This window comes from Bombyx mandarina, chromosome 02 (assembly GCF_030267445.1).
Source record: "Bombyx mandarina strain Sakado chromosome 02, ASM3026744v2".
Lineage (NCBI taxonomy): Eukaryota > Metazoa > Arthropoda > Insecta > Lepidoptera > Bombycidae > Bombyx > Bombyx mandarina.
In genome coordinates this window covers 5,744,616-5,769,829 of record NC_143209.1, presented here as the reverse complement: position 1 = coordinate 5,769,829, position 25,214 = coordinate 5,744,616, and the positions used below count along the sequence as shown (strand labels likewise).

Here is a 25,214-nt window from a genome sequence, read left to right as displayed (position 1 = left end):
GGACCTATTAAAAGAACGAAGCGGACAATCGATCCGGTTCAATTAATTAATCGAAATTCCAGACATACGTCGCTCCGGACTCGTTCCGAGCTGATACTTCAATTTATTTTTATTTTTTATTGCTTAGATGGGTGGACGAGCTCACAGCCCACCTGGTGTTAAGTGGTTACTGGAACCCATAGACATCTAGAACGTAAATGCGCCACCCACCTTGAGATATAAGTTCTAAGGTCTCAAGTATAGTTACAACGGTTGCCCCACCGGCTGCTTCACGGCAGAAAATACGGCAGGGTGATGGTACCTACCCGCGCGGACTCACAAGAGGTCCTACCACCAGTAAAAAAATTGGTTATGAAAATTGGTTTTGGTGAAATTTGGTTGTATAGATTTTGCTATACGACCCTTATTGCTCAGCTAGGCGATGTACTTAAGAGGTTCACTAAGGTCCTTGACCCTAAATCAAACAAAATGGTTGCTTGAGCTGTTCATACTATAAATTCTAGCATCGTCCTTATTAAACAATATTATTGATTTAAAATTTAATTATGTTAAAAGTTTAGTAATTTTTTTTTAATTGCCCCTGTAGGCAGACGAGCATACGGCCCACCTGATGGTGAGTGGTTACCGTCGTCCATGGACTTCAGCAATGCCAGGGGCAGAGCCAAGCCGCTGCCAAGGTCCAAAGCTTGCTTTGTTGGTTAAAGCTTAAGGCATAAGTAATCTGTGATTGCTCATAATTGACAATGTGCATGACATTGACAATAATTATGTTTAATTCCTCGTCTGTCTCTCACTACTATTACGAATGCGATAATTATTTTCTTGTATCGTGTCTTAAATATTAAATGTAATATCTATGTCTGCGGTTTTAGTATTGCCGCTTTAGTCAATAAACGAGCGATTCAGTGTGAGTTTTTTAACGTACTCGATAACGTAAAAGTTAACTCAAATTTGTATGGAGTCGGAACGTTTGCCTACGTTTGCCGCTAGGGGCGCTGTTCCAACTGTATACAAAATTGAGTTAACTTTTACGCTATCGAAAACGTTAAAAAACTCGCACTAAGCACATAGCACGACGAATTTTAAAACGGGAGATAATGAGAGAAAGAGAAGAGGAGAGAATGGGAATGATATTTCACACAAACAAAAATGATTAGAAAATAGTTTATAGAAGTTTATCGGTAAAAGTGATAATTAGAACAAGTGATTTCTTTTGTTGCAGTATACCAGGACTCAAAGATGGACTTTTTTATAAATCCTAATATCTAGTGGTGAAATATTATTTGGTTTAAGGGACATTTTTGCAACATTTGCACTAGAGCCATATAAAGCTTAAAATATGGAAAAAATAGGATAACGAAAAGCTTCTTTAGCTATTGAGATTTGAGAAAAAACAAAAAAAAAGCCCGCTGAGTTTGTTTCGCCGGTTCTTCTCACGACTGTGGCTTTTTTTGGAACCGGTGGTAGAGTTAACATTGTTATTTATATTTTGACATTCAACAAGTGTGTCATACTGACATCTAAGTTGAAATAAATGATTTTGAATTTGAATTTGTAAACATAATTAAAGTTGAATTAAAAACGTCGAACTGTTGATGCTGATACCAAATAAAACGGACCTTTTTTTTATTGCTTAGATGTGTGGACGAGCTTACAGCCCACCTGGTGTTATTGGTCACCGGAGCCCATGGACATCTACAACGTAAATGCCGCCACCCACCTTGAGGTATGAGTTCTAAGGTCTCAGTATAGTTACAACGGCTGCCTCACCCTTCAAACCGAAACGCATTACTGCTTCACCGTACCTACCAAGGTCCTACCAACAGTAAATTGAAAGTGAGTTTGGAGATTTTTCATAAGCGGAGCGATAACCGCTGCCGCTATATCTCCGCACAAAGCTGTATCCTTTAACCAACGTTATAAGATAGCAACTCAAGAGCTTGTCTAGGTTAGTCAGTATCCTTGCACAATGAGGTGCACCGTGTTTGTTATAACAACTTTAATTGTTCATCTGGTATGTTGTTTATTATTAACATAGAGATAATATTTGTTAGAATTGTTGGAACAAAAACCCAAGAACCCGTTCTTTTCGCTGATCTAATTAAAAAGTTTTTTTTTTAAATATGTCTAATTTCTTTTTTAGTAACTATTTTTAATATTTATTGACTATCATAATACAATCTTTTTTATCATGTATTCTATTTTATATTCCGTTCTAAGTCTTCACACGAATTCAACGAAAGAACGGAACACGGAATTACACGGAATGAGTTGCTCGCTCCGGGCATTTCAATATTGTAGTAATTGTTACGTTATAATACTCATTGTAAAAAACTCATATTTAAAAAAAATAATGTAATATTAAAAAATTAATAAATAATAATTTATTAAAAAAAAAAAAAAAAAACATGCCCGCTGAGTTTCTTGCCAATTCTTCTCAGGACGGAGGCTAGTTCTTGTGAATTGGCGGTAGTTCTTTTGACATTCAACAAGTATGTACTTTCATTTATGTTGAATAAAAATTTTTTGATTTGATTTGATTTGAACACTTTAAGACTACATTTTTTTCGAATTTTTTTATAATCTTAATAAATTCAAAGCTCCCAAAAAGATTATGCAATTACAATTTTTTTAGGGCTACGTTGTTTTTTACAAGTAAAGTCTTTAAAACGATTTTAATTTAGTTTATTTTCTTCAGCTTACACGAATTTGAAACGCAATTAAAACTAATTTTACGATTTAATCCCGCGTTTTTTTTGTTGTCATTGTCATTCCGACGTTTCGGTTTTTATAACTTTTTTTCTTTGTCGCCAACGACGACGGAAATAATATTATAATTATTATTATTATTAATTCTTTATTTCAGTTTTGTTTTTTAAAACCATAACATTTTGTTAGTAGTAATTACTTATATCTATGTTAGTGACTTAAAAAATCTAACACATAACTCTCATTATATATATACATTTTAAACCATTACATTTTTTATTTTATTTTTTTCTCCTTCCAAATGCCTACTGCAAAGGCTATTGACCAGCAGTCCCTCGATCTTGCTCGATATGATTCTCAAAAGACTGTTGCCACTGTCACGAACTCGACGCAATAACGATGCACTTCTTAATGCCAATAAAATCGTATCTAATAAACCGTAAAAGTTATTTCAGTTACGCTGTTATTAGTTTCGACTGAATGTTAAATGAACTAAGGTGAGTGAATTGCATTTTCTTTGAGAGATTACTGGTGGTCTGGAGGCCTTTCCAATTTCACCAGGACAGGTGGACGAGCATGGGCTCAGCCAGGAGGGGCGGGATTTGCTAACAGCTGCCCGAGCGCTTCCGAGGGAGACCTAACAACTCAAGAGCAGCTGCTTCGCGAATGAATCTACTACCGGATCGGAATCGTGACCCGCTGAGAAGACTTCGACCTACTGTGTTTCGATTCACGCCCCAATAATATCACATTTCTTACAAATTCTTGTTTCAGTCGGAAGCGACCACTGGTGGTGGTAAAGCTCCAAAGATCCCGCTGAACGATGGTAACTCTATCCCGGCTTTGGGTCTCGGCACCTTCCTCGGGTTCGACGAGGTACATTTTTTTTAATTGCTTATATATGTGGACGAGCTCACAACCCAGTTGTTAAGTGGTTACTGGAGCCCATAGACGTTTACAACGTAAACGCGCTATCAATCTTGAGATATAAGTTCTAAGATCTCAGTATAGTTACAACGGCTGCCCCGCCCTTCAAACCGAAACGCATTACTGCTTCACGACAGAAATAGGCAGGGTAGTTGTACCTAACCGTGCGGACTCACAAGAGGTCCTACCACTAGTAAATACGGAAAATGATAGTTTTGCGGGTTTGATTTTTGTTACATGTATTTAGTACATACTCCACCAGACCGTTCTGAGGTCCGAAGTAGCATCAGGCGCATTTTCTCAACGACTGTTTTCTTTTTCACAGAAAGGACAGAAAGAAGTGAAGCCAGGGGACGCGGAGATGCCAGTTAAATGGGCTTTAGAAGCAGGATATAGGTGGGGTATAAAAACAAAAAGATTACCTATAATAACTTATCATATACATATGTTTTTTTTTTTTGCTTAGATGAGTGGACGAGCTCACAGCCAACCTGGTGTTAAATGGTTACTGGAGCCCATAGACATCTACAACGTAAATGCGCCACCCACCTTGAGATATAAGTTCTAAGTTCTCAGTATAGTTAAAACGGCTGACCTGCCCTTCAAACCGAAACGCGTTACTGCTTGACGGTAGAAATAGGCAGGGTGGTGGTACCTACCCGTGCGGGCTCACAGGACGTTCCACCACCACTAACCAGTCTCTGGTCTACCCTGCTTCAGTTGTAAGGTTAAGAAGTTAATTTAAATTACAGATTAATCGATACGGCCGCATTGTATTTAAACGAAGATCAGATAGGAGCGGCCGTCCGCGCCTCTGGCATTCCGAGAGAGGACATCTTCATCGTGACTAAGGTAACGATCTTGCGAAGGCGCGAAACGACGCCATTTTGAAATATTTTGAACAAAGAATCTATCTTAAGACAGAAAGAAAGAAATCATTTATTCGCTAAGCATAGTGAAAATGACTTCATTACATAGTATAAAACAAAGTCGCTTTCTCTGTCCCTATATCCCTATGTATGCTTAAATCTTTAAAACTACGCAACGGATTTTGATGCGGTTTTTTTTAATAGATAGAGTGATTGAAGAGGAAGGTTTATGTGTATAATAACATCCATTAAATAGTGGCAAAATCAATAATACATTACAGTTTCCGACGCGAAGAGTAGGCGGGTCGCTAGTATTACATAAGTTAAAAGCAGCTGGTGTATGCTTTGTCATTATTTGACATGCGAATTTTAGCGCAGTGCAAGAAATTATGATATTATTTAATTTACCATTCATTCATCCACAGTTCAACTAATAATTAAGAAATCCATTTATTTTCAATGTCGTCCCTAAGAAAATCATTTATGTGATAATAATTTTCACTAATAAGATTACCTTTTTTTTTTTTTTTTTTTCTTAAAATGAAAGTCGTCTAGGTCTCTTAATTTCTTTGGTAGTTTAAGAGTAGTTTAATCGTCTCTAGATAACTTCTGCGTGATTATTCATAACAAGTTCCTTGGTGTATAGGAAAAAAGTCTTCAGTCGTACCTACCTACGCAATATGTCAATTCAATTATCAATCATTTCTGGACATTGATAACAAAAAAAACATAAGTTGCGATTTAATTATTTTTTTGTATGTTTTTTTACGAACATATATAACCAATTTAATAAATAATTAATATATTTTTTCTTCTATGAAATAAGCGTTAACAAATAATATAAAGTGTTTTAGACCTAGTAGTAACCTATTTATAGGCTTTGGATTGAAATTATAAAAGTGTATGACATTAGACATATAACAAAACTGACATTTGAGCACGCACGCACCATAGACCTATATAGTAGGGACACGACATATTGTTCTATACGTACAATTGCTTATATAAATAGCACCCATTTTGAAGGCACATACATAAACATATATCTATCTCGTTCTTACTCAGCACTTTAACTCGCAGGAAAACAATATAACAGTATTTCAGTGCGTACATAAAATGAAACATGAATATACGTAAATATCTCCGTCTCCGTCTAATGAGGCCGAAAATCCGCCATGTTTAGCGCGCCAAATGTCATTGTCACGTCAGTTCGGCCGTCTGTTTTGGGTTGTACATTATTTATTGACTTTGATATCGATTTAATATGATTGCTTATATAAAATTTCTTATTTTATCATGCTTAAAACATACAAAAATAATAATTAAAACATATTTTATAGGATCTCAAGAAAGTCGTCGGAACTATTTAAATAAAATAGTTTTATTCCGCAGTGAGTAAAACACTATTGTGAACTCGTTAAATATTTAATACTTAAGTGATTTTAGAGAGGAAGTCACAAGGAATGACGTTTGTAATTTTATTAACGAATAAATGTTCTGTAGATGTTTTTTTAATCAGGCGGTCCCTTGATAAGTTTAAAATTTGAATCACTCTCAAGTGAAAGTGATTCAAATGGTGCGGCGCACTTTCCTTGAGGTGCGCTGCGGTAGTGTGTTACGGAGTCAGCAAAACAATTAAAATAGATTGTAATAGTCTAAGAAAAACACGTACTCAAAATACGATAACATTCAGCATGCTAGAAATGGGCAGATGGCACTGTACTACGCCATATCTTTATGTTTTGCGGCAAACGACAACTTTATAAAATCAGTGTAGCAAATTTAAAAAATGGTCATATCGTTTACTTGGCAAATTTGAAGCACGAACTCGTCTTAGATTTCACATAATATCTAAATCACATCATCTTTGCACATAACAATATACTTACTTCATATTAAAGTATAAATTCTACAAATACATTCATACTCAACAATATTTAAAATAAAATGAGCCAAGAACGTTTATCGATAAAACCTACTAACATTAAAATCTTCTGGGCAGCACTAAAACCGCCATGTTTTGTGGCCAGATGACGTCACAGTGGCACGAATTTTTTGTTGACGTTTCATTTCCATAGGTTTCCTACTTCAGTGGCACGCACACAGAGTGAATAATATAGGCTAGAGTATCAGATTCAATAAAGCCAAGGATGACGTCTTTTGACGGTAAACAAATATCAAACATTTTTAATTTAAATAAAATAAAAATATTGGTAGTTAAAAATTATTTATTATTCCTCATATATTTTTTTCAATCAAAAAGGTTTAATAAGAAAACATGTTCATCTCATTATTCTACCGTCAATAGCCAATAAAAGCTAATGACAGAATTATTTTAAATTTTCTTTAATTATTTTTTTTATTGCTTAGATAGGTGGACGAGCTCACGGGTCTCCTGATGGCAAGTCGTTGCCGGAGCCCATAGACATCTACAACGTAAATCTAGCCACTGAATATTCGGCAAAGCGTGAATTCGTATACAGAGTTAAATACGAAATTCTAACAAGCAAGCAAGTTGAAAGCGTCGCTGTAATAAAACCGACACTCATTTTCCTTTGTGTAGGTACACAATAAAGGTGACACCTACCTAACAATTATAAAACAATTGAAAGTGATAATTGACATTGCTCTTAGGAACTTGGTTGGAGGAGGCCTTTGTCGATTGGCAAACGGAAAATAAGTAAAATTCAAATAAAATACTAAATTAAGGTTCACATTAATTTTAAGTTTTCTATATATTTAATCTTTTTTTTTTATTGTTCAGATGGTGTTAAGTGGTTACTGGAGCCCATAGACATCTACAACGTAAATGCGCCAGCCACCTTGAGATATAAGTTCTAAGATCTCAGTATAGTTATAACGACTGCCCCGCCCTTCAAACCGAAACGCATTACTGCTTCACGACAGAAATAGGCAGGGCGGTGGTACTTACCCGTTCATTCGTTCTTAGAAATACTTATGTTCGATGGGTTCGTAGGCTTAACTCCGATAGTACAGAGGTCATTATTTCTTTTCTACCTTATCTGTTAGCCTTTAGAGGCTATTTCAGCTTCTCCTTGACATGTAGGCGAGCTCACGGGACTCAAAGCAGGAGTGTTGCTAACACTGGCCCTAGCAAGAGCAGTGCTTCACTGAATCTACCACCGGATCGGAAAAGCGACCCACTGAGAAGATCCGGCGAAAAACTCAGTGGGCCATAGGTCATTTTACGTATTCTGTAGATAGGACATCTTTATATCCGCTTCCAGCGGACAGTTGTTATAAGCATTTGATAAATAAATGAAAACTGATCGATAGCAGAATGTAAATGAGGTAAGTATAAATTAAAACTAGTATATTATTTAAACAAAATTATATATTTCTATGATTTATACGTAATTAGAAAGATACTTTATCATAGAACAAAAAAGTTTTTGGGTCCGTAGCTGTATCTATATTATTCAACAAATTATAAGCTATGAAATTTCAAAAAATATCAAAGAAATCATAATTTTTTATAAACAAATGCTTATAACTGATAAACAATAGTTACAGGATCGATTTTGAATTTATTTTAAAGATAAATAAATCCTTTATAAAAATGACCTGAGTGTCCTTTACCGTATCTCTTATAGTTTAAAAGTTATAACAATTTATAGCTTGACAAATTATGTAACGGCTGTAATTTCATTATCATATAATATCTAAAAATGCTGTAAAAAATACAATTTTTTTTTTCTATATTTTATATATATGGTTGTTTTTATATTTTTTTGTAGTTTTCGAAAAAAAATATAACGATTAATATTAATTTTTTATAACAAATTGTTAAGTTAATAAACAATGAAATTATTTATAAAAAAATGTATTTCTTTGTTAATCCGCTGAAAAGAGTCAATGATGATTTTTAAGAAAAAAATAATTTCTTAACTAATTATTTAAACAATTGAAATATGAAAAAAACGATTTTAAACAATTAAAACATTTATTTAAGTTTTTTTTTTTTTCTAAATCTTTATTTCACCTATACAATAAGACGGTAATTCTTTTTTTTTTTAAATCCCAAAATAGTCTATTTATTTATAAACAATTTCTTAACAAATAGCGTAAATTTTTTTTTTTAAATGTTAATTAAAACCTATGGTAGATGCAAAAACAGCAATATTAAGATATTACGAAAAAAAAATTTTTTTCATAACATTTTTTAGAAATTAAATTTTTTGTTAATTAAAAAAAATTATAATTATCAAAATAATAAAGATTAAAAAATTTTTTTTGCTTAACTTTATTAAGTACTTAAATGATAAGAGCTCCACGAAGGGAAAAATTTATAGATGAATTATTGTAACTTTTATACCGTAATTTATAAAAACAGAGATTGGAAAAAAGTTAGTTAATTAACAATGGTGTAATTTTTTTAAAAATCGATGTAAAATTTTTTTTTCACCGAGGTTTTTTTCCTTCAAGTGTTTAGATTACACCATAAATTATTCAAATTTTTAAATTGTTATTTAATACTATAAAAAAATTATTTTAGGCGATATACCGGCTTTTTAGACTGCGCGCCTATGCCGTAGCGACCGCGCGGAGCGCTATTTTTAGCGTTATTTTTTTTTTATAAATAATAGAGATAGAATTCCGGGAGTTGGGACTTTTTTATTGGAAATTTCCTCCTCTTTCAGGATCTTTTTTCAAAATTCCTTAAATATCATTATTTTAGAAATTATTAAGGAAAAATCAAATTCCTTTTTTTTTAAATCTTATTTTGTTTATAACAATCGCAATTTTTTATGTGCTAATAAGCCCTTAAAAAACATTTTTGTAGACATCATTCCGCATCCAATGAGCTATCGTACATATTTTTAGGAGCTTTATGTCTATTTAACACGTTTTTGAACTTGTTGACTAGACTACTAGAAAGATTGTCAATTTTTCTAATGCGTCACGTGTTTTTTGATAAATATATTAAAAATGTTTTCCGTTCGAATAAGATATTTCCTTCGGGATAAAAAGTAACCCATGTGACTGTCATTATGTACCTAAAACTTTTTTTATTTTCGTTTTATTGCTTAGATGGGTGGACGAGCTCACAGCCCACCTGATGTTAAGTGGTTACTGGAGCCCATAGACATCCACAACGTAAATGCGCCACCCACCTTGAGATATGATTTCTAAGGTCTCAAGTTTAGTTACAACGGCTGCCCCACCCTTCAAACCGAAACGCATTACTGCTTCACGGCAGAAATAGGCAGGGTGGTGGTACCCACCCGCGCGGACTCACAAGAGGTCCTACCACCAGTAAAACTATTTCGTTACGTCGCCAAAGGACAAACAAACAAAGACACTTTCACGTCCACAATATTAGTATAGGTACAGTTAATATAGAAACTTCATACTCGAAGAGTTTGATGAGGACGGTGACCGGTGCTTGAGGGTCCTAAAAGCACCGAGAGTGAATCCGGGGGATCCGACAAGACATGTATCGGGCGACGGCGGATTTGCGTCGTCCCGTCGCTTGGGTCGGATATCTAATTGCGGCGGCCACGATAAAAAGGTTATCGGGTCGCGCCGCTTTGTCGAAGTAGCGTAACCTTGTTTCAGCTACCAATGGACAACCAGAGAGACGTGGTGAAACAATTGGAGAAGTCTTTGGCGAGATTGAACATGAGCTACGTCGATCTGTACTTGATACACAATCCAGTTGCTTTTAATGTGAGTACTAATTTATTTATTGCATAGTTCGGTAAAGGAAATCGCTGCCTAGCTACATCAGTGTGATTAGTGCGAGTTTTTTAACGTTCTCGATAGCGTGAAAGTTAACTCAAATTCGTATGCAGTTCGAACAGCGTCCCTAACGGCAAACGTGGGCAAACGTTCGACTCCATACAAATTCGAGTTAACTTTTACGATATCGAGAGCGTTAAAAAACTCGCACTAAGCAAACAGATCCGAGCGGACTCGCTAGACGCCCCACCGCCGGTAATTACGTGTTTGATTTTGATTAGGTACACGATGTTATTCGTTTATATTTACAAAGTTAAACTAATTAAATGAATGTGAAATTTAACCGGCAAAGAACATTACCACAACCGATAGATATTAGACGAAATTATTTTAAAAATAAACATTAAGTACTACACGAAAAGTAATCTTAAGCGAATGTTAAGGCTCCACTTGACAATCGGCCATGATGGACTAACAAATAATTGTCCATCATGGCCGCCATTATAGGGCAGCTCTCCACGAAATCGTGAACGTTCATTTACTGGCTGTCTACTGTTATGTTAAGACGTCTAGGTATCGAAGATGGAAATCGAGGAGATCGCGGCGGCGGCAATATTTTTAGTTAGCTCATATAGTCATTTAGTTGATGTGCGCGAAAAAAGAATCGTGAAAACTCTTTTTTTTTATTGCACTTGTAGACAGACGAGCATACGGCTCACCTGATGGTGAATGGTTACCGTCGCCCATGGACTTCAGCAATGCTAGGAGCAGAGCCAAGCCGCTGCCTATTGATAACGATAAACAAGATGGAGGAAGGGAAGGTGGTGGGTGATGGCTATCAATCGGAACAAAACAAGGTCCACGCAACCATAGTTTTGTAGTCGACACAATTGACATACACACGAGACATCTACATCCTGACTAATCGGCGATGGTGTGGACACTCACACAATCATGGGCCATCATTCCTTTGATCTACCGACACGACGCCATGATGGCCGATCACAGACATTTATGCCCTCTACACTATCGTGAGTTTCTACAATCGCCCATCATGGCCGATTGTGAAGAGGAGCCATAAGAAAGTAAGACTTTTTGAAACTTATCAATCACCAAACTCCATGAGTCGCGTTTGCGAAAAGCAATATGGCCGAATTTTAATCGCCTTAATAAGATTACCTGTGTCATTAATTATTGCACGATTACGATCGTTTGCGGCAAGTAAAATACTTAATTAGCCGACAAGAGGATTAAAATTATATAAATAATTTATTTTCCATTAAGCCCCTTGATCTCGATGATAAACCTTTTTTTTTGGCGTTCCAAGATGGAGATATCCGCTCGTATAGGTGACTCACGATTTTCTTTCACAATAATATGTTATTTTTATTTATTGACATCAACTATTTTCACTCGAAATCAGAAAAAAAAAACAATATTATTTTCACACACACACACACACACACACACATTCCTAACTTGAAATTATTGTGTAATATAATTTTATATGTTTATTTATTTATTAAGTTGCACCAACAAAGTGATCATCAATACAAAACAAACATTGACAAATTGACAAAAGTTCATAGCAGATGTCACCTCAATTATAGGTGCAATCTACAGTGCATTAACAACAAAAATAAAAAATAATATATAACTAAGATTTGATTACATTGATTGCTTAATATTAATTTGTATTTAATTGGGAAATGATTTAAGTGTGCAATACAAACGTCAAACTTACCTACGTCTTAAGATGGCGGCGGTATTCCCATAGATCAATGTTGACTATAATCATACTAGATAGAACATAAACCTGTTTGTCCGTATGCGTGTACCTAATAATCGTTTCGAATTAATCTCTTCTACAGGTATCGACGACCAGGTATCGAAGAGTTTGGCAGTATTTGTCAGCAGATTGGGATGGATTGCGTGAGTTTTACGCATCCTACCCATGGGGTCGGTTCTGCTTTTCCTCTGCTGATCCTGACGTCTGTGCGGACCGTCTTAAAGACGTGGTGCTTCAGGGGATGGAATTGTTTATCCCCTCCTCTGAAGTGCCCGTTGGGGGTCGCAGCAGACCCTGGTATAACAATGCCGGCAGGGATGCTGCACACCTCAAGCGGTCCGCATACGTTGCATGGGATGATGCTAGGAGACGTCGGGATCCTAACATCTCAGAGGAAAGGCGGAAATATAACGCCGCTTCCAGGTCCTACAAGAAGGTTATTGCCAGGGCGAAATCGGAGCACGTTGCTAGAATTGGCGAGCGACTGAAGAGCTATCCCTCTGGGAGCCGTGCTTTTTGGTCGCTCGCCAAAGCTGCAGAAGGTAACTTTTGCAGGTCTAGTCTCCCACCACTACGCAAGTCCGATGACAGTCTGGCCCATAGTGCGAAAGAGAAGGCTGACCTTCTGGTCAAACTCTTCGCCTCGAACTCGACTGTGGACGACGGGGGTGCCACACCACCGAACATCCTCCGGTGTGATAGTTCCCTGTCGGAGATCTGCTTTACACAGTGTGCAGTCAGGCGGGAACTCCGACTCCTGGACGTCCATAAGTCGAGTGGGCCAGACGGCATCCCTACAGTGGTTCTAAAAACGTGTGCCCCTGAGCTGACGCCTGCGCTTACGCGTTTGTATCGCCTCTCTTATTGCACTAACAGGGTTCCGTCTTCATGGAAGACCGCCCACGTCCACCCTATCCCCAAGAAGGGTGACCGGTCGGACCCATCGAGCTATAGGCCTATCGCGATAACTTCCTTGCTTTCCAAGGTGATGGAGCGAATAATTAATATGCAACTCCTGAAGTATCTGGAGGATCGCCAGCTGATCAGTGACCAACAGTACGGTTTCCGTCACGGTCGCTCAGCTGGCGATCTTCTTGTATACCTTACTCACAGGTGGGCTGAAGCCTTGGAGAGCAAGGGCGAGGCTCTTGCTGTGAGCCTTGATATCGCGAAGGCCTTCGACAGGGTCTGGCATAGGGCACTTCTGTCGAAGTTACCATCTTACGGAATCCCCGAGGGTCTCTGCAAGTGGATCGCTAGCTTTTTGGATGGGCGGAACATCACGGTCGTTGTAGACGGTGATTGTTCTGATACCATGACCATTAACGCTGGCGTTCCACAAGGTTCGGTGCTCTCCCCCACGCTTTTCATCCTGTATATCAATGACATGCTGTCTATTGATGGCATGCATTGCTATGCGGATGACAGCACGGGGGATGCGCTATATATCGGCCATCAGAGTCTCTCTCGTAGCGTGGTGCAAGAGAGACGATCAAAACTTGTGTCTGAAGTGGAGAGCTCTCTGGGGCGAGTCTCCAAATGGGGTGAATTGAACTTGGTTCAATTCAACCCGTTAAAGACACAAGTTTGCGCGTTCACTCCAAAGAAGGACCCCTTTGTCATGGCGCCGCAATTCCAAGGAGTATCCCTGCAACCTTCCGAGAGTATTGGGATACTTGGGGTCGACATTTCGAGCGATGTCCAGTTTCGGAGTCATTTGGAAGGCAAAGCCAAGTTGGCGTCCAAAATGCTGGGAGTCCTCAACAGAGCGAAGCGGTACTTCACGCCTCGACAAAGGCTTTTGCTTTATAAAGCACAAGTCCGGCCTCGCGTGGAGTACTGCTCCCATCTCTGGGCCGGGGCTCCCAAATACCAGCTTCTTCCATTTGACTCCATACAGAGGAGGGCCGTTCGGATTGTCGATAATCCCATTCTCACGGATCGTTTGGAGCCTCTGGGTCTGCGGAGGGACTTCGGTTCCCTCTGTATTTTGTACCGTATGTTCCATGGGGAGTGCTCTGAGGAATTGTTCGAGATGATACCGGCATCTCGTTTTTACCATCGCACCGCCCGCCACCGGAGTAGAGTTTATCCATACTACCTGGAGCCACTGCGGTCATCCACAGTGCGTTTCCAGAGGTCTTTTTTGCCACGTACCATCCCGCTATGGAATGAGCTCCCCTCCGGCTATGGAATGGGTGACGGTAACCACTCACCATCAGGTGGGCCGTATGCTCGTCTACCTAAAAGGGCAATAAAAAAAAATAAAAAAACTTTATTTAACCTTGTCTGAAAGTATGGCGATTTGTGGGTCTACGTAAGTCAGGCTTATTTCTGCCATCGACAGAATTGAACACAATCACTCAAGCATAGGATAGTGACCTCATAGATCTTCTGTGATCTCACGAGAATCGAGACCTGGTCTCATCAAAACCCATGTCTATCTGCATCTCCTTCTCAAATATGTCCAGTATGCTTAGTGCCAGCTATTTAACATTCTCGATAGCGTAAAAAATTACTCAAATTTGTATGCAGTTGGAATAGCCCTCCTAGCGGCAAACGTAGGCAAACGTTCCAATTCCATACAAATTTGAGTTAACTTTTACGCTAACGAGAACGTTAAAAAACTTGCACTAAGCACACAGGACCGCGGAGTCCATAGACTGCTCAACCACTGCTTAAATCTCAATTGAACCAAGCAACGTATTCTAGCCAGAAATGGTCGTGGCTTCTTCACGTATTAACAATATCAGCAGCAAATAAACTATTTTAAAGGTTTTCTCGCTCTGCAAGTTTCGTCAAGTAAAATGTTTTTTTTTTTTCAGCCTGGATTCAAAGGTTTCGACATTGTAGATTACCAGGACACTTGGAAAGGCATGGAGGAAGCTAAAAAACTAGGCCTAGCTAAATCTATAGGCGTATCTAACTTCAACACCACACAAATAGACAGAATATTAGAGAACTGCCAAAGAAAACCTTCAGTTTTACAAGTGGAAGTAAGTATTTATTTGATTATAGATGAATTGTTTTTCGGGTGGATAATAAAAACCAAAATATTTTTGGTTCAATCTCAAAATTTAATAAATAACCCTTTAAGTTGTGCCAGTGTCTACCTACATTACATACATAAATGCTTCGGTTTTTATATTATCGAACAATGCTGAATCTTCATTGTGGTAACCATTTGTGAACACGTATTAGATACTGTTAGAACGTGCATAATTATCGCCACAAAGCGGATCTATCTTTATAGAAGCCATTTCGAAGTTTTTTCAACTTAAAAAAATCAGGAAATAATTTCGACACAACGGATTACGCCTAGTAAAACAATTAATCGTTAAATCATTTCTATTTAACTTTCTGGACGCGTCCTGGGCCCATAACCTGTTAGGACGTGCATAATTAGAAACAATTTAGTAGTTCAATAGATACATACTTCTTTTGATTAAAAAAATATATGTTTTTCCCGGATTCTAATCCATGGTGTAGTCACATCACTCAGCACACCGGGCAAGTGCCCAATGACACCCTTACTACTTAACTAGGTTTTAGACGCTTCAATAAAATAATTTATTTTAATGGTCTTATTACATATTTATTATCTTTAAAAGAATATTATAAGAAAACTTAGTTATCGGTCAGACTCATCGGCTATATAAAATATCAATAAATTATTATGAACAAAAGCCTAAGAATAAGAGCTTCAAGGGATTTTGTCAGTAGACCGTGATTCCGATAAAATGTTAGATACAGCGAAGCATTGATCGTACTAGGGCAGATGGTAAACAGATATCTCCCCATGAGCTCTCCCATTAGCCATAAAGCCAGAGTAGCTCCTCTAAATTACTGTGATCCTAGTTAAGGCTGATCCTAGTTAAGTAATGGAATCGCCAGTACACAGTACTCACAGCTCTTCTCAATTGCAATTCCAAATCTTTTAACTCTAATTCAAACTTCAGGTGAATCTACATCTTGGTCAAGATAAACTTATTGACTATTGCAAACGTAACGGCATAGTTGTTATGGCGTTTTCCCCGTTCGGCCCGATGTTCCATGACAGCTCACCTACACTACGTCCCGACGACCCCACGCTCGTGGCCATTGCCGAAAAACACGGAAAAAGCGTTACACAAATCGTTCTTCGGTATTTGGTGAGTATATGAAATTTTTGGCTAGCAATTCCAGAGATCTTATCAAACCACCAATTTGTACTATTTTAACTTATTTTCATATCGAACTCTACCTTTAAGCCTATTTTCACTAGCGATGGTTCATTCTAAAGCCCAACGCATATTTACCATGATTATTATGTCTTCAGCATTAACACATGGAGAAATTTATGTCTATATTCTGCAATACCTCTTCACAAGGCATGCTGCAAATCTAAAACAGTAAAAAAGTCAACATAAACCCCCAAAATATTTATTGGTATTTCCGATTTCAGATCCAAAAGGGGGTAGTTCCAATCCCTAAATCAGTTAAAAAGAACCGCATTGAGGAAAACATTGACGTTTTCGATTTCAATTTGTCATCTGAAGATATGAATAAAATTGGTGAGTGAATACAGCATTATTTGATAAAACGCATTTACGAAATCTTTCTCTGCTTACATTCAATTATGGAACAAACTTTTCTACTACTAAGATAGGTCATCTTTAACAAAGTTACTAACTCCGGCAGGATCACAGGAACTAAGACTTAAATCTAATCAAAGACACCGACCTCAAAGAGTACACTTTTCGGTGTCTATAGACTTAAAGATCAGGTCGTTATCAGCAAAACGAAGCGAATAAATATATTTATTATTTATTTATTTATGTACACCCAAAAAAGAAGACATAGTACAGAGTAATGGGAATAATAGGATAGTACAGAGTATTTTTTTTTTTGCATAGATGGATGGACGAGCTCACAGCCCACTTGGTGTTAAGTAATTACTGGAGCCCATAGACATCTACAACGTAAATGCGCCACCCACCTTGAGATATAAGTTCTAAGATCTCAGTATCAGTCAGTAATAGGATTTTTTATTTCTAGGTACCTTCAACAAGGAGAAACGCACAGTCGGTATGTCTTTCTGGCAGGATCATCCTTACTATCCGTTCGAGAAGAGTGACCAAGTTCATGACAATCCTTTCGGATCGGCAAATTGAGAGCACTTAAAATAAAATATTAAAATGATAGTTATTAAGTTAATTAATCTGCGCAGTGAATTGCTCCCAACAAGGTAAACGTGATTTAACAGCCAAACAGAATTTGAAACTGTTAGCGAGCGCTTTCATAGACGCTAACGGTATACCATAAAGATACACCAATAAAATAATAAAAATGAACACAAACACAAACCAGTTAACACGATAAGTTTAATGGGCAGTCTAAAACAAGAGACAAAAGAACAGTTTTTGATATTAATAAATAATAGGTACTAATAATCCTGGTCAGGATACTAATCCCGAAATTTGTATGTATGCTATCGATTCTCGATACGAATTTCCAAGTTAATTTCACGTCTCGAAGTTGCTGAAAATTACCTTGAAACATTTCGTTAAACAGATATATTGATACGGGACGAGCTGATAATAGCATGTTAATTAATTCAATCGATTAAGTGCAAGCTATGTAAGATTATTAAGCAGATATTGTCTTTTTAAATTAAATTACGAATTTTTCTATTACAAACCACGATTTTTTTTTATTTTTTATTCCGGAGCTAGGAGATTTAGTATTAGGGAATCGTCTGTTATGTTCTAATAGATTCACTTATTTGACTAACTTATTTAAACTAATCTGAGATCTTAGAACTCACATCTCAAGGTGGGTGGCGGCATTTACGTTGTAGATGTCTATGGGCTCCAGTAGCCACTTAACACCAGGTAAGCTGTGAGCTCGTCCATCCATCTCAGCTATAAAAATAAAATAAAAAAGCTGTCTTTGAGGCGACACACATATTGTCGAGTGTTCCACACCGTTGCCTACCACCTAGTACTGTTTTCAAACAACACTATTATAATCTACCAAATTAACCGGTAAATCAATACATAATAATATTATGCATATTAAGTGTAATGACTATGTTATTAAATATTAATTTTGTTATCTATGCTATTAAAACTGTACTAGCAAATATTCTGACATCCATGTTAATGTTGTCAGAGCAATAAGTAAGCCTGTATTTCGGAGAAAAACAAAAATAAAACAATCGTATAAAATTTATTGTTTTTGTGTTTTATTTAATTCAATAATATCATTACAAACTATGAGAGGTAATTAAAAAAACACATTAAGTAGTTTTGTTTTATTACGAATTGACAAATAGGTGTTACTTCTTTACATGTACACAAAAAATATTTTCATCATAAAAATATGGATTAGGATGTAGTAAAACTTAAAACTTCCCGTCCTAAAAACGATTACATAGATAAACATTTTATATTAATCAATAAATGAAAATCACTGATCTCTCTAATGATGAAGATGTAACTCGTAAAAAATTAAATATATAATGTAAATCAAAATTTAAAATAATAACATAATAAACAATTTACATTAAATAGCACATATTTTATTTACAAAACAACATTATTCATAGTACATATTTTTCTAGATTCAAGACTCAAACGAAACACAGTTTTACACAGTTTAATATTTTTATTAACAGTCTATTAAATTTCACAGTTTCAACAGTTTCCAGTACCTTCCATGGCTGCGGAACTAATCGATTACAAATTTCTAAAGCTGACAACATTTCGCACAAGCGGAAGTGTTACCGCGCCATCGGGCTATCTGAGTGCAGTCGAGTATCATACAAAACGTTCATTCGAAATCTGTACTAATAAAGATATAGATATAGAATAAGGAAAGATTTGTTTGTTTGTATTGAATAGGCTCCAAAACTACTGAGCCGATTTGAAAAATTCTTTCACTGTTTGGAAGCTACACTATTCCCGAGTGACATAGGCTATAAATCTTTTTTGAAAAAATTTGAGAATCCTTATTAAAACTCCAATAATGTAACCCAAGGTGTAAAAAAAAATTACCTAAAATACTCTTTACATCGCGTGCCCTGCGAAAACTATTGATGATCGAATAAAATAATGTACTACAACTTTGTAGAAAATATTATTATTTGCAAAGAGTGTCGCGACAGCACATGTCTAACTATTATAGTTATGCCGTAATAAGTGTTCTTTTACTTTAACAAATAAAACAACGTCAAATATCGTTCAGATTCTTGTTAAAGACCTGAGCGGAGCCGGGGCGAGCCGCTTATAATAAACACATCCGAAAATCAATACAATATACACTATTTTAATATTTTTATCACATTGCATCGCGTCGCATTCACTCGAACGCGTCGCTTAGAATTGAGAAGTTCAATGAACTCTCGTCCACCGCCAACATTGGAAATTGTCAAGTTATTATAACTTTTTATATTTTTTATTGATCATAGGTATATTTATTAAACTATGAAACTGTTTTCGTAACATTAGATTGTGTATAAAGAAAACACCTAATCATCAATAAGTTTGATTATAATTGAGTGAGTCGATCTACGTATTACATTTTATTCCAAAACGTTTTTTTTTTTGCATTTGAATTTGAAATGTCGTTCTGGCTAACAAAATATTATTCGGAGCCTTCAATCTGTTCGCCATTAAAAACTGCCGACGTAAATTAATATAATATTATCCTCGTAAAAGACACTGCCTTTGTACAGTGTACGTTTTTTGGAGTGAAACTTCTTTAGAATCGTTGTGATTACAAACTCGATGAAACAAAAAAATAAGTCCATAGAGACACAAACACATAAATGTATAGGATTCAGCCGGCGAGAGAATGAGATTAGACGAAGAGATAGATAGAAGAGATTAGAACACATTAGACGTGAAGTTAAAATATCAATTCACAGAGGGCGCTACCTCATACTATAAAAGATGATTTACAATTATGTATTTACTAATGACAAAATTTTACATATACTTAGACATTTAGGATAATTGTATTTTAATTTTTTAAGGTTTCACTTCTACCACGTGTGAATAGATTTATCGGCGTCTTATTTCCGGCCGCAGCGCACAGATGTCAGCACCGTCGCAGATCGCAACCCAATCGTTTATTAAGCGCAATGAACCTAGTTTTTGTACACAATGAATTCGCCTTGTAGCTCCTCGTCCGGTATCACGCCGCACTTGACGTTGGCCTCGAAGTCACACTGCTGCGTCAGCTCGTTGAAGAAGAGTCCATCCGTGCAGTACATGGCTTGAGGCACGCCGCCCACGCACCGCCAGTACCGCTGACAATCGCCCCTTCAACAACACACACAATGAGTTTCGGCTTGAAGGTTTCTTTTTTAGTAATGTTTTTTAATTGATTTAATGTATTTTTATGCATAATTTAAAAAAATTATTAAAGTGTGGGAAATTTCATTTCAAGTTTTTGCTTCACCTATTAATCTATATTTTAATACGTGAAGCAAAAACTTTGTATACCTTTTTACGAAAATTGCGCGAACGGAGGAGTATGAAAATTTCCACACTTATAGAGAATCTAGAGAAGAAGTGCACAATGCTAATATTTTTTTCAAATAATGCATAAAAGATACAATAAATCAATAAAGAAAACATTACACACACTACATACCATGTATTTGACGCACACACGCATGCATACTATTTATTGTTAAACTTTGGTTCTTGACGTCTGTTGTCAAATTGAGAATAGATTAAATATTGTTTGTCTTTGTTAATATTTTTTATAGTGTAGTCTTGGCGAAATTTGTGATCATAGAAGTATAAAATACAATCATAATAGTGTACAAACTTACAATTCCAATTAATTATAGTCGAATTTCGACTACTGCGAGACCTCTAGTATTATATTATTATAAATTTGCCAAAATCTCCTCTATTATAATAATAAAAAAATTACTAACATCTTTTCAACAGATTGCTCATTTTTGTCATCTTTCTTTTCTCTGTCATTCTATCTGTCATTCTCTTTTCCCTTTCTTACCGTTTTCTCTTACTCACCTCTTAACGCTTAGTTCCACACAATTCTCATATTATGTTCCGTTCTTACCAATCCTACATAATTATATATTACGTGGTGTGTTCTGTGCAATATACTATTTTCTTGTACTATATATGTATATATTCTTCTATTTCTCTGATAAATTTGTTATATTTTAAGTGTATATATGAATACGTATGTGAATATATGAGTATATGATAGAGATTATAATATATATAGATATAATAATATGTGTAAATTTTATATTATTATCACGATATAAGATTGTGTAAGTACGTTGTTGTGTGTGATTATATGTGTTTGTATATATATGAAGTATTATTATCAATTTGGTTATTCTCACATTAAGATAAGCACCAACCAGAGGATTCTCTACACCACCCTTGGTTGCATTAAGCCCGCCATTGTACTTCTGTGCATTAAGTTAATTATATAAATATTATATACGTACTTGTAGGCCACTTGTTTCGCTGCAGCATCAGCCCTGTGGCAGTTCAGCTCGTGGTTGAAGAACCTCAAATTACTTGGAGACAGCGGCCTCACTGTGCCTGCTGAGTCTGCTGTGAGGATATCTGTACCGATACATCTCGACATTACATTATAACGTTACTAGCGACCCGCCTTCGCTTCGCTTCGGAAACTGTAATTTATTATTGATTTCTCAACTATTTAATGGATGTTATTATACATATAAACCTTCCTCTTCAATCACTCTATCTATTAAAAAAACCGCATCAAAATCCGTTGCGTAGCTTTAAAGATTTAAGCATACATAGGGACAGACAGATATAGGGACAGAGAAAGCGACTTTGTTTTATACTATGTAGTGATTACGACCTTGCTCAATTATTTTAATGAAAATACTAAACACATGATCTATGTCATTCAATAGTAGAACGTCTTGCCAATCCGCCCGGACCACCACCCTGCCTATTCCTGTCGTGAATCAGTAATTCGTTTGAAGGGTGGGGGCGGCTGTTGTACTGTTAAAACTGATACCTTACAACTCGTGTCCTGAGGTGGGTGGCGACATTGGCGCTGTAGATGTCTATGGGCTCCGGCTACCACATTGAAGGCGTCATGGCCTACAAAATAAGACGTCGGGTGCATTCGCGTTGAGTGATGCACCCGTGTTCGATTTCCAGGCGGGTACCAATTTTTCTAATGAAATACGTACTCAACAAATGTTCACCATTGACTTCCACGGTGAAGGAATAACATTGTGTAATAAAAATGAAACCCGCAAAATTATAATTTGCGTAATTACTGGTGGTAGGACCTCTTGTGAGTCCGCGCGGGTAGGTACCACCACCCTGCCTATTTCTGCCGTGAAGCAATAATGCGTTTCGGTTTGAAGGGTGGGGCAGCTGTTGTAAATATACTTGAGACCTTAGAACTTATATTTCAAGATGGGTGGCGCATTTACGCTGTGGATGTCTAAGGGCTCCAGTAACTACTTAACACCAGGTGAGCTGTGAGCTCGTCCACCCATCGAAGAAATAAGAATAAAAAAAGGTGGGGGCAGCCGTTGTACTGTTAAAACTGAGACCTTACAACTCATGACTCGAGGTGGGTGGCGGCATTTACGTCGCAGATGTCTATGGGCTCCGGTCGCCACATAACACTGTTGCGGGTAACCATCATAGAACACAAGTTATCTGACAGATGCCTGAATCTCGCTTACGACATTTTCAAGATAAGGTTGCATATACACAAGTTCCGAACAACAACATTCGGACCGTCGGTCTACCGAGCAATATCACCCGCTCGGTGGAAGATCTTCCCTTTTTCGTGTATCTACTAAGTGGACCCTGAGGTCGTCCACTCATCTATACTAATCTATACTAATATTATAAAGAGGAAATATTTTTTGTTTGTTTGTTTTTATTGAATAGGCTCCGAAACTACTGAATCGATTTGAAAAATTATTTCCAAAAATGTAAATGTATGTAATAAATGTTCAAAACTCCAATAATGTAACCCAAGGTGTAAAAGAATTACCTAAAATATTCTTTACATCGCGTGTCCTGCGAAAACTATTGATGATAGAATAAAACAATGTACTACGAATTTGTAGAACACATTACATTTTACAAAAAGTGTCGCGTCAGCATATGTCTAACTATTATAGTTATGCCGCAATAAGTGTTCTTTTATTTAATAATACAAAACAACGTAAAATATCGTTGAAATTTTTGTTAAAGACCCGAGCGGAGCCGGAGCGGGCCGCTAGTCTAAGCAATAAAAATAAATAAAAAACCAAACATCTCTCACCTATAGGTCCATTTTCTACTTCTTCACCAAATATTCCGATGGTCTCTTCCCCGGAACCCAAGCCCGAACCTTCAGTGTCGATGTCCTCTTTCACCACACGAAGGGTACAATTCGTAGCCCATTTCCAGTTGCATGTCTAAGTTAAAAACAAAACTTTTTTTTTTTATTGCATAAATGGTTGGACGAGTTCACAGCCCACCTGGTGTTAAGTGGTTACCGGAGCCCATAGACATCTACAATGTAAATGCGCCACCCACCTTGAGATATAAGTTCCAAGGTCTCAGTATAGTTACAACGGCTACCCCGCCCTTCAAACCGAAACGCATTACTGCTTCACGGCAGAAATAGGCAGGGCGGTGGTACCTACCCGCGCGGACTCACTAGAGGTCCACCAGTAGGTACAGACCACCAGGTAGGACACCACCAGTAATTACGCAAATTATAATTTTGCGGGTTTAATTTTTATTACACGATGTTATTCCTTCACCGTGGAAGTCAATGGTGAACATTTATTGAGTACATATTTCATTAGAAAAATTGGTAATCGTCTGCGGGATGCGTTCACATGGATGATGTCTCGTCTCTTCGATTATGACGATTGACGGTCATAATACCCGCTGAGTTATTCCGATCCGGTTCAGCGAAGCACTGCTAGGGCTAGTGTTAGCAATATCTCTCAGATTGAGCCCCGTGAGCTCACTTACCGGTCCTTGAGTAGTTAGCCCCTTAGGATATCAGAGATTGGGTAGGATATAAAAGATGTGGACATAATTAAATACTTTTACGGTTTATTTAAAAGTATATAATACCATACCAGATGACCTCGTGCGATTCGACTTGATTGTGTTTTCTTTTTTTTTCCTACCTATGCTGATAGGCCTTGAGAGGCTATTTCAGCTTCTCCTTGACGTGTAGGCGAACTCACAGGGCTCAAACCGGGAGTGTTGCTAACACTGACCCTATCAAGAGCAGTGCTTCGCAGAATCTACCACCGGATCGGAAACGCGACCCAATGAGAAGATCCGGCGAGAAGCTTAGTGGACTGTGTCTATGGGTTAATTCACTCGTCGAGCCTTATGTCGCTTCGTCTCTTGTTTATTTATCTTACGTAAACAATTTCTTAGTGGGTGTGGCGGAGGATGCCACGAATACCGTGGACGGCCATGAGACCAAACGAGTCCATTCTAAGGCAGCTAGACTACCGAAAAAGGCTCTCTTCCATCTGCCGGGAACGTGGTATGAGCTTCTTCGGACACATCATGCGGTCTCCCAGACATGAATTAGAGAAGCTCATTGCGGGTCGCATAGAGGGCAAGCACGCCGTGGACAGAACACCAGCCAGATGGTCAGATCTAGCAAGAGAAGCACTTGGTGATAGTCTGTACCATGCAGTCCAAGCCACCCATGATCGAGCACAGTGGAAGAACGTCAAATGTGGTCGCCATCCTCAGTAGTGAGTGAACGATGCAGAAGAAGAAACGATTTCTTTGGAACTTCGCCGATATTAAACACATTGCGTTTATCTTATGATTGCGAGATCTCAACCGAATCTACCTGCAACTCGAAATCGAATATCAAGCCGCCGTTGCAATTAAATTCCACTTCTTCCCCGTGAGCGCACATGTAGAACTTCGAGCAGTCACGGAAGTGTGGTAGAAGCAGGAAGACCTGGGGCAAACAAGACGACATCAACAAAAACCTTGTTAGAGGCAATAGGTTTTATAACTGGTGGTCTTGTGAGACCGCATTTAGGTAGGTTTTATTTTTATTGCTTAGATGGGTGGACTAGCTCACAGCCCATCTGGTGTTAAGTGGTTACTGGAGCCCATAGACATCTACAACGTAAATGCGCCACCCACCTTGAGATATAAGTTCTAAGGTCTCAAGTATAGTTACAACGGCTGCCCCGCCCT

The 25,214-nt window shown here is 37.3% G+C and overlaps 2 protein-coding genes across 2 annotated transcripts in view; one reads left to right on the top strand and one right to left on the bottom strand.

Moving 5' to 3' along the window:
• Positions 1-1,907: 1,907 nt before the first annotated feature.
• LOC114245642 (aldo-keto reductase AKR2E4) lies at positions 1,908-18,210 on the top strand. The gene is made up of 9 exons (XM_089733555.1): positions 1,908-2,014; positions 3,484-3,585; positions 3,962-4,032; positions 4,389-4,488; positions 10,086-10,196; positions 14,823-14,993; positions 15,957-16,148; positions 16,442-16,550; positions 17,035-18,210. Exons 1-9 carry the CDS (start codon positions 1,970-1,972, stop codon positions 17,148-17,150), a joined length of 1,017 nt encoding a protein of 338 aa, XP_089589681.1. The 5' UTR covers positions 1,908-1,969; the 3' UTR covers positions 17,151-18,210.
• Positions 18,202-25,214, bottom strand: part of LOC114245667 (putative chitinase 10) — a 25,749-nt gene continuing 18,736 nt past the window's right edge. The window contains exons 3-6 of the mRNA XM_028177916.2: positions 24,856-24,969; positions 23,302-23,437; positions 21,479-21,599; positions 18,202-20,303 (exon numbers count right to left, since the gene is read on the bottom strand). Of these exons, the coding sequence (XP_028033717.2) occupies positions 20,129-20,303; positions 21,479-21,599; positions 23,302-23,437; positions 24,856-24,969 (546 nt within the window). The 3' untranslated portion in view covers positions 18,202-20,128. The remainder of the gene's footprint in view (positions 20,304-21,478; positions 21,600-23,301; positions 23,438-24,855; positions 24,970-25,214) is intronic.

What these genes read in the sequence shown, in the direction of transcription:
- LOC114245642 (XM_089733555.1), top strand. Translation starts at nt 1,970, where the DNA reads ATGAGGTGCACCGTGTTTGTTATAACAACTTTAATTGTTCATCTG. An exon ending in ACAATCCAGTTGCTTTTAAT is followed by an intron (nt 10,197 to 14,822) that starts GTGAGTACTAAT and finishes TTTTTTTTTCAG; the next exon opens with CCTGGATTCAAAGGTTTCGA. An exon ending in CTTCAGTTTTACAAGTGGAA is followed by an intron (nt 14,994 to 15,956) that starts GTAAGTATTTAT and finishes TTCAAACTTCAG; the next exon opens with GTGAATCTACATCTTGGTCA.